Below are 14015 nucleotides of genomic sequence, written 5' to 3'. Positions count from 1 at the left end.
TTTTCTGTGTGGATATAAGCTAATATAACATATATGTATATATGTAATATATATGTATGTATATATGTATGTATATATATATATATATGTATATATATATATATATATATATATATATATATATATATATATATATATATATATGTATATGTATATACATAGCTTTAAGTTGCACATAAAGGTCTTTGCATATTTTTGCCTTTTTCGGTGCATATTTGTCCATCTCTAAAATAATATCATATGTATTAATATAAGAGGCAGTAGAAGCAACATAAATACGGCAGCGACAACTACCGTGGAGCTCTGACTTAATAGCTTCGAAAATTGAATTACATACGATCATTGAGATAGAAAGAAGCCGCCCGCGATTGGCACTTACTCCTTCATTACAAGATCACGGCGGCAGAGAGAGCTTGCACGTTCCATGCTAATTACAAACAGAGAGGCAGCATATTTTACTGTTGGGGGAGTCGGCGAATAGCCTCTTACCACTTTCGTCCCCTTTCCTCTTCGTCCTGATGGCCACTCGACCACTCACTTCCGAATCACACATCACAAGCGGGTGCACATATATGCTCCACATTAAGACATTACCATTAAAATTAGTCAAGTTAAATATTTCCACAAAAGACAAACTTACTGAGTATTGCATCGCATATCGCATATATACATATATGTATATATATATATATATATATATATATATATATATATATATATATATAATATATATATATATATATATATATATATATATATACCTATATATATATATATATATATATATATATATATATATATATATATATATATATGTTAGTTAAGTAAATATCATGAAATCCATACCTAAGAGCTGTCAGAGGTTAGCGTCAAAAAATAAAATTTATAATACTAGCAATTAAACATAATCCACAAAAAAAAATTTATTTTTAAGTTTATATATAAAATTATTTAATATTTATATAAATTAAGTTTCATAAGGAAGGTATGAAAAATTTGAGTTGTACTCCAAATAATTATATTATTCTAAATTATACCTATTAATTAACATTCAATTAACCGCTAATTAGTGCACAATACTTTCCGTTAATTTCGCAAATTTAAATAAATTTGATGGTTTACCAACACGTGAGCATACAACGTATAATTGACCGTGTACCGTTACATATTCTGGGTAGGTTCAAATTGCGTAGCAGAATAATTGGTGAACCAACTTTCAACTGAAGATTTTGTGGTGGCACTCCTGGTATATCCAGAGAATTTAAAAATTCTGTTAGTTAATTTACAGCTTCGTCTTTATTAACAATACTGTCGATTGATTTAAACCATATCAGATCACCTGGTAACAACTGTGGAGTCTGGAAGTTAATTTTATCAACGTCAACATTTTTCACCGCCAAAATTGTGCACTCACTGAGCTTATGATTTAAGTAATTATTCAGTACAGCCGGGCAGACACTTACAATTAATTCATCTTTGGTGTCAAGAAAAGTGCAGAAATTATCTGGAAGTTTCATGCATTGTGTATTTGGATGCAGTAAAATATTTGCGCCGATAGATCATTTTGCACTTATACTCTTATGTTATTGGTTAATGGTTTCGGCATTTCGCAATAAAAACGATTGTTTTAAACATGCATTAATCTCATCCATGGTGGAGCAGTACGGCAAGAGATAAGGGCTTGCGGCTCGGTGATACTCCTCCATAGATCCCTACCGGAAGGGCGTGACGCCTAAATTACTGTATATATATATATATATATATATATATTTAAGAGTTTACTATATATATATATATATATATAATATATATTATTCTCATCCGCATATGTAAAGAGAGGAATAGCCAGTTATATCTATCGGAAGTCACCAGACAGTAGTAAGACAGTACCACTGAATAGTTTGTCGTTGCCATTTAAATCTTGCATACTTATATGTAATAATGCTTTGAGTGAATGTTCGTGAACCATAGTTCGTTTATTCTAGACAATAACTGAATTTCATTCATCACTGCAACCAGTCCACTTCTTTTTTAATGTTACATATTGTATTTGATTTGCTATGAACGTCTAATTCCAACTTGAGTAGTGAATGTTCTATTCGCCCACCATCTAACAAATTTCTAAATCACCAGTAATAAGTATTTTTTAAAGAATCGAGCAGAGTTATAAGAGGTGGTAACACAATTTTTACTGATGCGCAACAGTTGCCAAGTGCTTTATTAGTAAACTTCAATGTTTGACCATACGGGCATACTGTGTGCATTGCCATGGTAGAGGTAATGGATTTTGACAGGAGCTATGAATCATGCCGATGCAGTACACAAGTTTACCTATTATTTACAAGGTCATAGCTCTTGTCAAAATCCATTACCTCTACAAAGAATAACAGGTATGATACTCCTGAGTGCAAAATTGGGACGAGTTCGCGCATGAAGTCACAATGAGAGTGATTTTAAATATTCCCCGTAAGAACATCAGCGCTCAGAACACAATTAATATTCAATTGGCAATAAAAAGTCATTTTATAGATTAATAGAATCTCTATGGAACTATTTTGGATTTATTGAAATATAGGTGTTTTATTATTTTGATTGAAGAAATTAATAAACAATACAGTGAACAAAAAATTGTATCCTTCGCTTTTTAATCCTAGGAAGGTAACCTTCGTAAATTTTACGAGCTCTCTTTTTATTTTCTTGTCTTATTTGATCTCAAGGAGGGGATCGAGCCCTCGTCTAGTTGCACGTAAACAGATGAAAATAAGTGATCAGCAATTATCTGTAATAAAATCGACAAAAACAAAACAAATAAAACACAAGGGGTTAGGTTTAATTTCTTAAATCTAAAATACATTCGAGATCGCAAGATATTGTGTAATCATCTGTTCCACAATCCTCTTCGACTATTTTGGAAAGCTTTTCCTGCCTTCTAAATTGATTTATGAATAAACTTTTAATTGTAGCAGATGAAGAAAAGGAACAGCATCAGCTCAGGTCCTTTCTTTGATTGATATTGCAGCGATTCAAGCTGCAAATCCCGTTTAGAGTCTTCCGGCTTAAAACGTTTGGAGCAAATCCTTGAGGTTTTAGTATTAAATTTGTCTTTATGGCAACAAACAATAACCCACAGTTTTTCCACTACCGAGTCCTTGAGAAAATCATAAAACTTACCAGATTTATCAACATCTCTTGTCTGATTATCACTCAAACAACTAGCTACTGCACAACGCATTTTATGTTCATCTTATAAATTATTCCAACCGAAAGTCCCTAAATAATACAGGAGGAATATGAGTATGGTTGAGTGTACTGACTCAATAATAATTAAACATCTCTCTGTCTCTCTCCAATGCCATTTCATCCTCCCACCTTTTCCGTGGCCTTCCTTTTGATCTTGCGCCCTGCATTTTACTATTTAGGGCTTTTTTGATAATCTTTTGGTCACCATTCACACTACATGACCAGCCCATCGAAGTCTCTAAGGTTAAGGAATTCTGAGATCGGTGCCTTTTTGAACAGTTTGTAGAGTTCATGGTTGTACTTGGATCTCCATATTCCGTTTTCGGTAATAGGTCCAAATATCTTACTTAGGACTTTTCGTTCGAAGACTTCCATCTTTCGTTTTGTGTCTTCTGTCATTAACCATGTCTCGCATCCATAACATAGTATTGGTCTGATAATAGTCTTGTAGACCCTGATTTTTGATCTAAAGTGTGTGTTTTTAGAATGGAATACATGGACGAGTAAAAAGTAAGCTTTGTTTCGCTTTACCATTTTTCTTAATAATTAAACATACCTTATTTATAACTTCTTAAACACCAAAATATTGTCCATATAAAGTAGGTATACCTACAAAGCCACTATCACTTATAAAATCGCATAAAGAGTTCAAAATATTCCTAATAATAATTTTTTCACACTAAAAAGCCTACAAATCAACTTAAATCTCAGAAAACACCATAAAATCTACAACAAGCTTACTAAAGAAGCCAAGAAATGCCCATTATAAACAGATATATTACAATGATGGCCACTCTCATTGTGACGTCAAGAGTATGGGATCTGCTGACAGTGGCAATATCATACCTGTTGTTTTTTGTTGCACCAACAGCAATTTTAATATGCACAGAATAATTAACACCTAGGGCATATTCAAATGCAAGGCGAACAAATGATATATGTGTAAATGCGTGGTTGATTCTCGGTTGAATGGTTTATCATACCTCTTTATTAGGGGGATGTAAAAATAAACCTATGTTTATTTTAATAAAAAACAGAGTGTGATGTACCTTTCACATAATTAATAGTTCTAGGTTGTATGATTTATTAAAGTTAATTACAATTGTCATTTTGAAATTATATGACACAATTTGCAAACAAATAATCTTGTGCCAGACGTAGCATTGTTCCTGATTCTCGTTTTAGGTAGGCTTTATATTTATGTTATTTAATTTTTTATTATGAGAATAAACTCGTTTTAGGTGAATTCAAATGATATCTCTTCGTAAGATTAAGATTATAATATTACACCTCATGTAATTCGAAGAAGTTCCCAATTTTGACACACATTAACACATTTAGTGTAACCATTTTCGAGTAAGGATCAAGATGTTCCCTATTATATAATACTGGAAAAAAGAACTTTTTATCCTTGTTATTGTTATACACCGAACCACGGTGAATTTCTTAAGTGATATTATGTTATTTTATTTTATGTTATATTATTATCATCCATCATCCTTCTCTACCATCTAGTAGGTATATTAGCCTACACCGAAACTTTTCAGTAATAATTACCAATATATGGCATATATAGTGTACATATCTGTAGATTTGAAATGCTTGATATTAGAGAAATTCCATGTATGTGAGGTTTATTGACCTACGAATCTATATGCATAGGTACACGCACGTAATTCTAAAGTTAATATACCAAACATTAATTGTATTTTGCATCATACATATTTTAAGAGGTTAGGTACAAAACCAATGCAATTATTAGGGAAAATAAGTTATTCGATTCTTTTTAACTCATGATTGGCCAAGCAATAAAAGAGTTGGTCATTCAGAATTATATCTGTATTTATTAATTTCCATAAATTCTAATAAAGATAACTGAAGACTTTTATTTTGAATATGGAGAATTTGAAATTGGTCATTAACAAAATAATTATAATCTAAAAAGTGAAGTGCGTACATATAATCTGTTTTCTATTACTGAAAGCTCTGTTGTGTTCTTCTATACGTTTGTTAAAAGTTCTACCAGTTTGACCAATGTATGGACAATCACCGAAAGTATTTTTGTACACACCACTATGTAAGTGCTTTTTTTCTTGGCTCTTGTTGTTCTTAATATATTTGCGTATGTTGTTGTTTATTATTACAGCTGGTATTGCTCCTTTCTTTTATATATTTATATGTTGATGGGCTCATAGGTGCAAACAGTTTATCATTAATATGAGAGATAAGTTTATGCCAGAAATTACTGAAATCTAATAAAGGTAACCCATAGAGTAAATTAAACAAATTGCAGAGGAGCATAAGGCCCTTTCATCATCATCATTTGGTTCTACAACTCTATGTGAGTCTTGGCAGTGTTTACTATTTTCCTCCATTGTTGTCGGTCCTGAGCAGCTACTTCCCATTGCTGTAGTCCCATTTTGCGTAGATCATTGGCTACTGCGTCCTCCCATCTCTTTCTTGAGCGATCAACTGACCTTCTGCCATCAGGCCTTTCCCAGAATGTAGCGTTCGGGAGTCTTTCGTCACTCGATCTTAGTACGTGGTCGCCCATCTTATTCGGTTTGCTTCAATGTAAACTATGTTTTCATCTCCATATACTGTCTGGAGTTCATCATTGTGTCTTCTTCTCCATTCTTTTGTTGTCTCCTCTCTGCAAGGCCCATAGATAGTCCGCAGTATCTTTCTTTCCAGTACCAGTAATTTTGTCGTTTTCTGCTGGTTCAGAGTCCATGTCTCGCTTCCATACGTTATTATGGGACGAATTATTGTCTTATACACTCTTATTTTTGCTGGTATTGAGAGTATTTTTGATTTAAGTACGGTCATTAATGAGTAATATGCATTGTTTTCTGCAATGATCCTGGCTGCCACGTCCTTTTCATATTTATTTTAAGATGTTATGATCGCTCCCAGGTACTTGAATTCTTTGACGACTTCAAAGTTGTATTCATTGATTGTTACGTTTTGTCTAACCCTTGGTCTTGGGTTCTTCGTAACCACCATGTACTTGGTCTTGTCCTCGTTAACTTTCAGACCAACTTCCTTGACTCCGTTTTTGAATAGGGTGAAAACTTCTTTTGCATCTCTGGTGGTTTGTGCAATTGTGTTCACATCATCCGCAAACGTCAATAGTATTTTTGATCCATGGGCGACAAATCCGTTTGTCAGTTGTAGTTGAGCTTTCCTTACCGCATGTTCTAGTGCAAAATTAAATAGCAGGCTGAGAGAAGATCTCCTTGTCTAAGCCTGGTATCAATGAGGAATTTCTCCGACGTGGTACTGCCAATTCCGATCCGTGCGGAAGCGTTCTCTGTGCTCACCTGTGCTAATCGCACCAGCTTTCCAGGTACTCCCATTTCTACCATCGTGTCCCACAATGCTTCTCTGCTAACAGAATCGTAAGCTTGTTTAAAGTCCACGAAGATTTGATATACAACGCTGTTGAATTCCCAGCTTTTTTCCAACACCTGGCGTAGGACGAATATCTTGTCTATGGTCGACCTTCCCGGTCTGAATCCGCTTTCGTAGTCGCCTATTATTTCCTTTGCGTATAAAGTTAGCCTTCTAGATAGTATTATGGATATAATTTTGTACGTTGTTGTATTTCTCTATAGTTCCGACATATTTGTTTTTCTCCCTTCTTGTGGATAGGTACTATATGGCTTTCATGCCAGTGTTTCGGTATTTCTTCTGTTTCCCAGACTTCTCGTATAAGATGATATATCTCAAGGTGCAGCTTTTCTCCCCCTTTTTTTAGAAGTTCCGCCTGAATGCCATCTGGGCCTGGGGCTTTATGGTTTTTTAGGGACGAAATTGCAGACTTTACTTTAGCTAGTGTGAGCCCTGGTATTTCAGGTTCGGCTAACTGGTACTGTCTTTGTTGCCCTGTCGTTGTGGGTTTTTCTATATTCAAAAGTTGCTCAAAATACTGTCTCCATTGTCGCTTTTTCTCCTCGTCGTCTGTGAGCAATTGTCCTGCAATCTTATTTTATAAATCTTGGGCTGTTGATCGTGTTCATTGTTTTTAGGTAGTTATAAAACTATCTAGACTGAAAGGTTCTATGTTCCTCCTCCAGTTGCTGTATTTGCGCTTCTAGGTACTGTTTCTTTTTTCTTCTCAAAAGTTTTCTCGTTTGAGTCCTTACTCTGTTGAAGTCTTACCTGTTCTTATCTGTAGGGCGTGTTAGTTACCCTAGCCTCTTGATTGCTTTCTAAAGCAAGCTTTGTTCGCACTCCTGGTCAAACCACTGGTTTTTCTTCTTGTTATTCCTATAGTTTCCGCTGCGGCACTTTCTGTGGCGTTCGTTATATTTTGCCGTTTCAGGTCTATGGTCAATTCTGGCGTTGATGTTTCTTCTTCTTTTAGTGTCTGCAATTTGTTTTGGATCAGTGCCCGATATTAGCGTTCATTATCAGGTAAATCGAGCCTTGAAATATCTCATCTTTTTCCTTGTTGGCGTTGCTTTGGCTGTCTCGTCTTTAGCCTTGTTCTCATTTTTGTTCTGACCAGGAAGTGGTCAGAGTCACTTTCTGCTCCCCTCAGACTGTGTGCGCTGATGATATTGCTAGAATGTCTTCCATCGATAAGCACATGATCTATCTGGTTTGTGTGATTCTGTCATTTGACACCCAGTTTAGTTTATGTATATCTTTTCTTTGGAATTGTTTAGTTTTTACTACCATATTGTTGGCTACAGCGAATTCTGCCAGTCTTGATCCGTTATCATTAGTGTTATCATGTAAGCTATATGTGCCGATCACAGCTCTAAGATGGTCTCCTTTACCTAGTTTGAGTGTACTGGTGTTCTAAAATTTCATAAAATTACTCCTTGTCGTCTTCATTTGCTTCTTCCGTTGGTGCGTTGCCCTAAGGCCCTTTACAAAACCCTAACTCCACAGAAACTAGTGAAATCTAGGAAAAGTTACGATGACACAGTGTCGATTGATTCGCAAAAAAATTTTCATCATTCTCGAATTTGATGAACCAGTGAAACTCTAGTACTTACTTTCCTTCTCGGCCGTATCGACCTCCTAGTATCTCCATTCTTAGGTTAAGATTACAAAGTTAGACGCCAGTCTTACAGTCTTCCAGTCTTAGTTTGGTTAGCTCTCTCCATGTCGGCTAAGGTAATCAGCGTTAATAGATTGTTTTGTTTGTTCATTTATGATTTGGTCGTCAGTTCCCTGTAAGAGACCATTTTTTGGTCCCTCCATCGACTAATTCTGGAGTGGAGTGTTACGTAGATGAGCCAATTCTAGAGAAGGCATTTTACCAATCTTGTGAGTCAGAAATCTTCTGTAGTTTCCTAAACTTATACTTGGAGGAACTTAATATAAACAATGTGTGTAAAATCTAATAAAAAAACTACTTATAATAGTGTAAAACATAATATCCATTTAAAATTTATTACCGCCTTTTCTTTAATTCTTATGGAAATAATAAAAATTTTAACTAGGCTCTTCGTCAAAAGAATTTAATAACAATTTTCTGTTTGAGCATTATTCATTAAAGAATCCACTATGTATATGAGTTTTTAATTACTTTATAAAAAAGTTCAAATGAACTTTCAAATTTAGAGCTTTAAGTTATATCTTTTTCCGCTATAATAAGTAAAAAAATTGACGTTAATTAAGTAACCTGATTTTGGTTTTTAAAAGGGCGTTCGTTTTACCCTTTTAACTGTCATTACTGAGTATTCGATAAAGTTTTAGGAAAAAATGTTTCATCTGGCATTTGCTTTTTGTTGCTGTCTCGTACATTTTAATGATATTTTAGGATACTATCTGTTTTCAACATGGTTCTGAAGATTGTTCTTGCGAAATTTTTATGTTATTTACTACGTTTAATGCGAATTAACGACGATTTTGACTTCGGTGTGTTTCGATTAATTAGTAATACAAAAAATTCTTTTAATAATTTAATTTCTTCTGCCTCATTTATATTGACAATTTGGACGTATACATATTATACATTTTACAGATGACTTTAAAATAAATAATATTGTCAATACTGTCAATTTTGGTATACTAAAAAATAATACCAAAAACAATTCTTGACTATAATATAGCGTGGAATAACAAACTAGTATGGTATAAATTTCCATTAAAAATACCACTAACGATGAAAAAACGACATAAATTAGCTGAACAACTACACATAGAGGACCAGCATATGAAAGGTTGCAAAAACGTTTAGAAATAAAGTTTGAGATGAACCTACTAATAATAATATTATTATCGTATGACATTTTTGCCAGGGAGATCCTTTCGGATTGTTCCGTCGTCAATAACATATGTAACCCTGTTTCAGACAACTAGTGTCGATGCTCACTATCCCAGGGGGACCGATGGTTTTACGTGCCCTCCGATTCAACTGTGGCGGCTAAGTATTATTTTTAGAAATAAAAATACCATTGTGGAATACAAAATATGTGGAACACGACCTTTTCTATATAAAATGAAATAAATATTAAATATTTGAATTAATGAAAAAATTCAGGATCAGTTGGAGATAGATAGATCATCCCCTATCCCAACACCATATCGGTACAATCTATTGACGAGTAGGTACATCGTGTTGCACACAATCAAACGCACGACTGAGGTTAAAAAAAATGGCAGTGGATTTTCACTCTTTTCAATTGAGAGTAAAACTTCCTCAGACAAATCCTAACTTATTAAAAACTCTGTCTAATCATCATTGGGGTGCAGACGAAGACTCCTTGCTTCAGATTTATAGATGTCTTATTCGTTATAAAATAAACTACTGCAGTTTCATTTATATGCTTGGTAGCCCATCAGATTTAAAACTTCTTAATTCTGTACACAACACTGCACTTCGAATATGCCTTAGAGCCTTCAGGTCGAGCCCCGCAGAGTTTATACAGAGAAGCTAATGAACTTCCCCTCTGGCTACGTCGCCGGCAGCTCCTTTTAAAATATTCGTTTCGAATCTCAGCTAATACCGAAAACCTAGCTTATAAATTATTAAATAATAAACTTTTAAACTCTCCTTCTCCTATTAAACTTCAGTCTATGCCACAGTATCTCTCACCACATCTGAATAATATCGATCTTTCAGTCAGAACTCCAATATTAATATCACCTAAACCTCCCTGGAATAAATTGATAGCAGATTTTAATCTCTCGTTAACTAATTATGATGAGCATCAGACAAATCCACAATTTCTAAGGTAAACCTTTAAAGAATTAATCGCTAACAACAGATTTGACCAAATTTTATACACAGATGCTTCTAAGAGTCCTATAGCTGTTGGATATGCTCTAACTTCAAACACAGATTTAATCAAATCTTGTAATCTTCCGCTCTTCTGCTGCATACATACTGCTGAATTATTCTCTATTCTCCAAGCTACAAACTTACTATCCCCAAAATCTAAAAAAGTAGCAATATGTACAGACTCTTTAGCGTCTATCTATTCTCTCAAAAGTATGTACACGGTACATCCTTTGATTCAAGCTATTCAAAACTCTTTTGATAGTTTAATCTCAATGGGAGTATCCATAACCATGATCTGGATTCCTTCTCATGTAGGAATGCCAGGTAACGAACTAGCCGACCTCTTTGCAAAACAAGTCTCGTCTTCTAATATGGAAAACATACAACTTCATACAGATTTACAGTCGCATTTTAAAAATATCATCCAAATGTCTTGGCAAGATCACTGGAATAAAATACCTTCCAAGCTTCGTGACATCCATCCTAGCCTTAAAAAGCTTGAGTTTCCTTCCATGATACGAAAAAACAAAATCTTAATTCGCCGACTTAGAATCGGCCATACAAGACTAACTCATAAACATTTAATGACTTCCCAAGATCCACCTACATGCATACACTGTGGTAATATTCTATCTGTTAAACATATTCTCGTAGACTGTCGTCCCCACGTTAACAACGAAAGAAAAAATAATCTTTTGAGTCGAAACCTACAAAATATTCTCAGTTCGCCAGATTAATTCCAAAACCTTACTAATTTCGTCAATGAAACCAAGCTTTACCAGGAGATCTAGAAGAAGAAACGTAGTTTAGAATTTGATAATTAATAATTGTACCAATATTTAATGTATTTAATGTATTTCTTTATTGATGTAATGTTACTGTATATTCCTATAATGTAACGTAATAAAATTGTACCTGTGTCAGTGACCTATGCTGTCGAGACACGTAAAGCTAAATAAAAAACAAAAAAAAAACTTCCTCATAGAAACTGTTAATGGCTGTGGAAGTAGAAAATTGATTTCGAAATACATGTTGATGCTATGTGATAATTTGGTTGATATCTAAAAATGGTAAAAGTTGTTTTAGCATGGCATATTCAATAATCTTAGATACCACAGATGGAACAGACAATGGTCGAAAATTTGACATTAATTCAGGATAATCTTGTTTTAAGTCCGGTGAAATAGAAGTTTTTAGCATACTGGGAAACACACCAGTATTGAAGGAAGCATTTATAATGTGAGCAAGTGGTGTCAAAATCTGAGACGCAATTTTCTTAATTACTATTAAATAAGAAGAAAAAGAGAATACTCTGGAAAGATATGAAATAAAAATATTGAGATGTGTTTTCGGAGGAAGGAAGACAGACAGAAGACGAGTGGGAGAGAAGAACCAACAACGAATTAATGGCTTTGTACAAATATCCTACCATCACCAGGTTCGTCAAGCCATAAGGCGAAGAAGAAATGCCAAGTCTGCTACATCTGGTGGAAACCGAAAGCAATAGATGTAATCTTAAGATCAATTAACAAAACACAAAAATTGTAACAATCGATTATTCAAACTCACTGCAAAAAACAACCGGAGCCTTAGAGAAGTTTGAAATGGTTAATGAAGTTCAATTATCTAGAAGCCTACCTTAGTAATAAGAGATAGTAATAAGATATTAGTAATAATAAGAGAGATACACAAAAGAACTGAATTGGACGAATTGGATTTTAATAAAACAATTTTTCGTAAAATTAGGAAACAAATTTTCAATGTTTTGGTATGAAACTTAACTCAAACATAAACATTTTATTTAACACGTTCTTGTATAGTTTTGTAGTTACGATGTCGACAAAATACCTAAATACTTATTTTTTTTCAGGGGCATTCCTGGTTCCTTACTGTATTATGTTGGTGGTTGGAGGAATACCGTTATTTTATATGGAATTAGCTTTAGGACAATTTAATCGAAAAGGAGCTATTACTTGTTGGGGAAGGTTATGTCCGTTATTTAAAGGTAAGAGAGAAGTTATTTTTTAACATTAAACCAGTTAAATTGTTTACAGATTCATTTGATTTTCCTAGTTACTAGGCAAGTTCTATAAATAAGTTATATCATGGCTTTCCAAAATTATGTTTTTTTTTTCGACAGCGCTATATAAAATTCGAAGAGTAAAAAGAACGATAGAAGACGTGTCTTGAAGGATATTAAAGTAAATTCCTATGGCAAAAAGAAATGAATCTTTTATTGATTCAACTATAATGTTGAGGATTTAATAATACACATTCCTTTAACTTTTATACATTGACAGAGTTTAATATCATTAAATTCGAATACATTTTAAGAAGCTTCAGTCTTTAGAGAGAAACACTTTTCGGCTCAGCGTCAAAAATCTATGAGTTACGGCTAAATAAAGTGGTCGTATTTGCAAATTTCATGGGGAGAAAATGAGAAAAGTGCGGAAAGCAATTCAAGAACTCTTAAACTTTTGTCGACCGGCGAGGCTCGAGAATTATTATAAAAATGGAAGTCATATAATCTGACACACTCGAATGACCATTCCGTGGAGCACTTAGCATCGGCGCACGAAGCTGTAAAAATGTTTTTGAATACTTTACGACGGAAGGTGATGTTATATATGGGTATTGAACTGGTAATAAATAATACTGTACTAAAAGCTAGTAAGTGTATTTCTTGGACAATATTATACAGAGTGTTAAAAATTTGTAGTTACGTCTGTAATATCAGAGCATGCCATATATACAAGAATAGCAGGCCAGATTTTCCAACGGTATAAGTACATGAGAACATCTTTTGTATATGGAACAAATGATCGAGATTTATTTCTATTTAATGTAATATTACGTTGTATATATACTTTATAATAGATTATCGCAAGACGTTCAACAAAGTCAAATAGCGTTTGACATTTAGCTCTTTTAGACAGCAGACTCAGTAAAACACAGGTTTAAATTAAATAAAAATATATTAGAAATAAATAAATACCAAAATAACATTAGATCCTAGGTAATATATACAATAAAAATTCAAACATCAATCCTGGCGATGATGACATCGACGGCGATATGACCCACTGTTTAATATCTGCGAAAAATAAAATCCAGTTATTAACATAAAATCCAAACTGCAATTATGGTGCGTTAAAACACACACAAAGGAAAAGAGTCAAAGAAATATAGATGGAACGGGCCAATCAACACTCCACCCGGCGAGGAACGGATGGTGCCCAATCAGTACTTGGACATAGAAGAGAATAGGTATATCTCAGATCAATACTCCAAGACCGGGTACGGAACTGTGCAGAAAAACAACATGCCAGCTTTAACATATAGGTACAGGAAAATTAGGGTACCGTAAACTGGGGTAACTTTGCTCCACTTTTAGGAGTTATTAAAGGAATTGCGAGGAAAAGTGTATAAAATTGCTACTAGTCTTATGTTTTTTTTTAAGTGATGAAGAAAGTATATCGTCGGTATACTGCGAAAACCAGGTAAATGACAAATTTTAAAATATTGAGTTAAG

General features: G+C 33.9%; 1 protein-coding gene across 1 annotated transcript in view; it reads left to right on the top strand.

Annotated features, from left to right (window-relative positions):
* DAT (Sodium-dependent dopamine transporter) overlaps nucleotides 1-14015 on the top strand; it is a 97542-nt gene that overhangs the window by 34307 nt on the left and 49220 nt on the right. The window contains exon 3 of the mRNA XM_072532462.1: nucleotides 12354-12488. Within this exon, the coding sequence (XP_072388563.1) occupies nucleotides 12354-12488 (135 nt within the window). The remainder of the gene's footprint in view (nucleotides 1-12353; nucleotides 12489-14015) is intronic.

The sequence above is a fragment of the Diabrotica undecimpunctata genome, chromosome 5 (assembly GCF_040954645.1).
Source record: "Diabrotica undecimpunctata isolate CICGRU chromosome 5, icDiaUnde3, whole genome shotgun sequence".
Lineage (NCBI taxonomy): Eukaryota > Metazoa > Arthropoda > Insecta > Coleoptera > Chrysomelidae > Diabrotica > Diabrotica undecimpunctata.
This window is presented reverse-complemented; position numbering and strand designations above follow the sequence as displayed.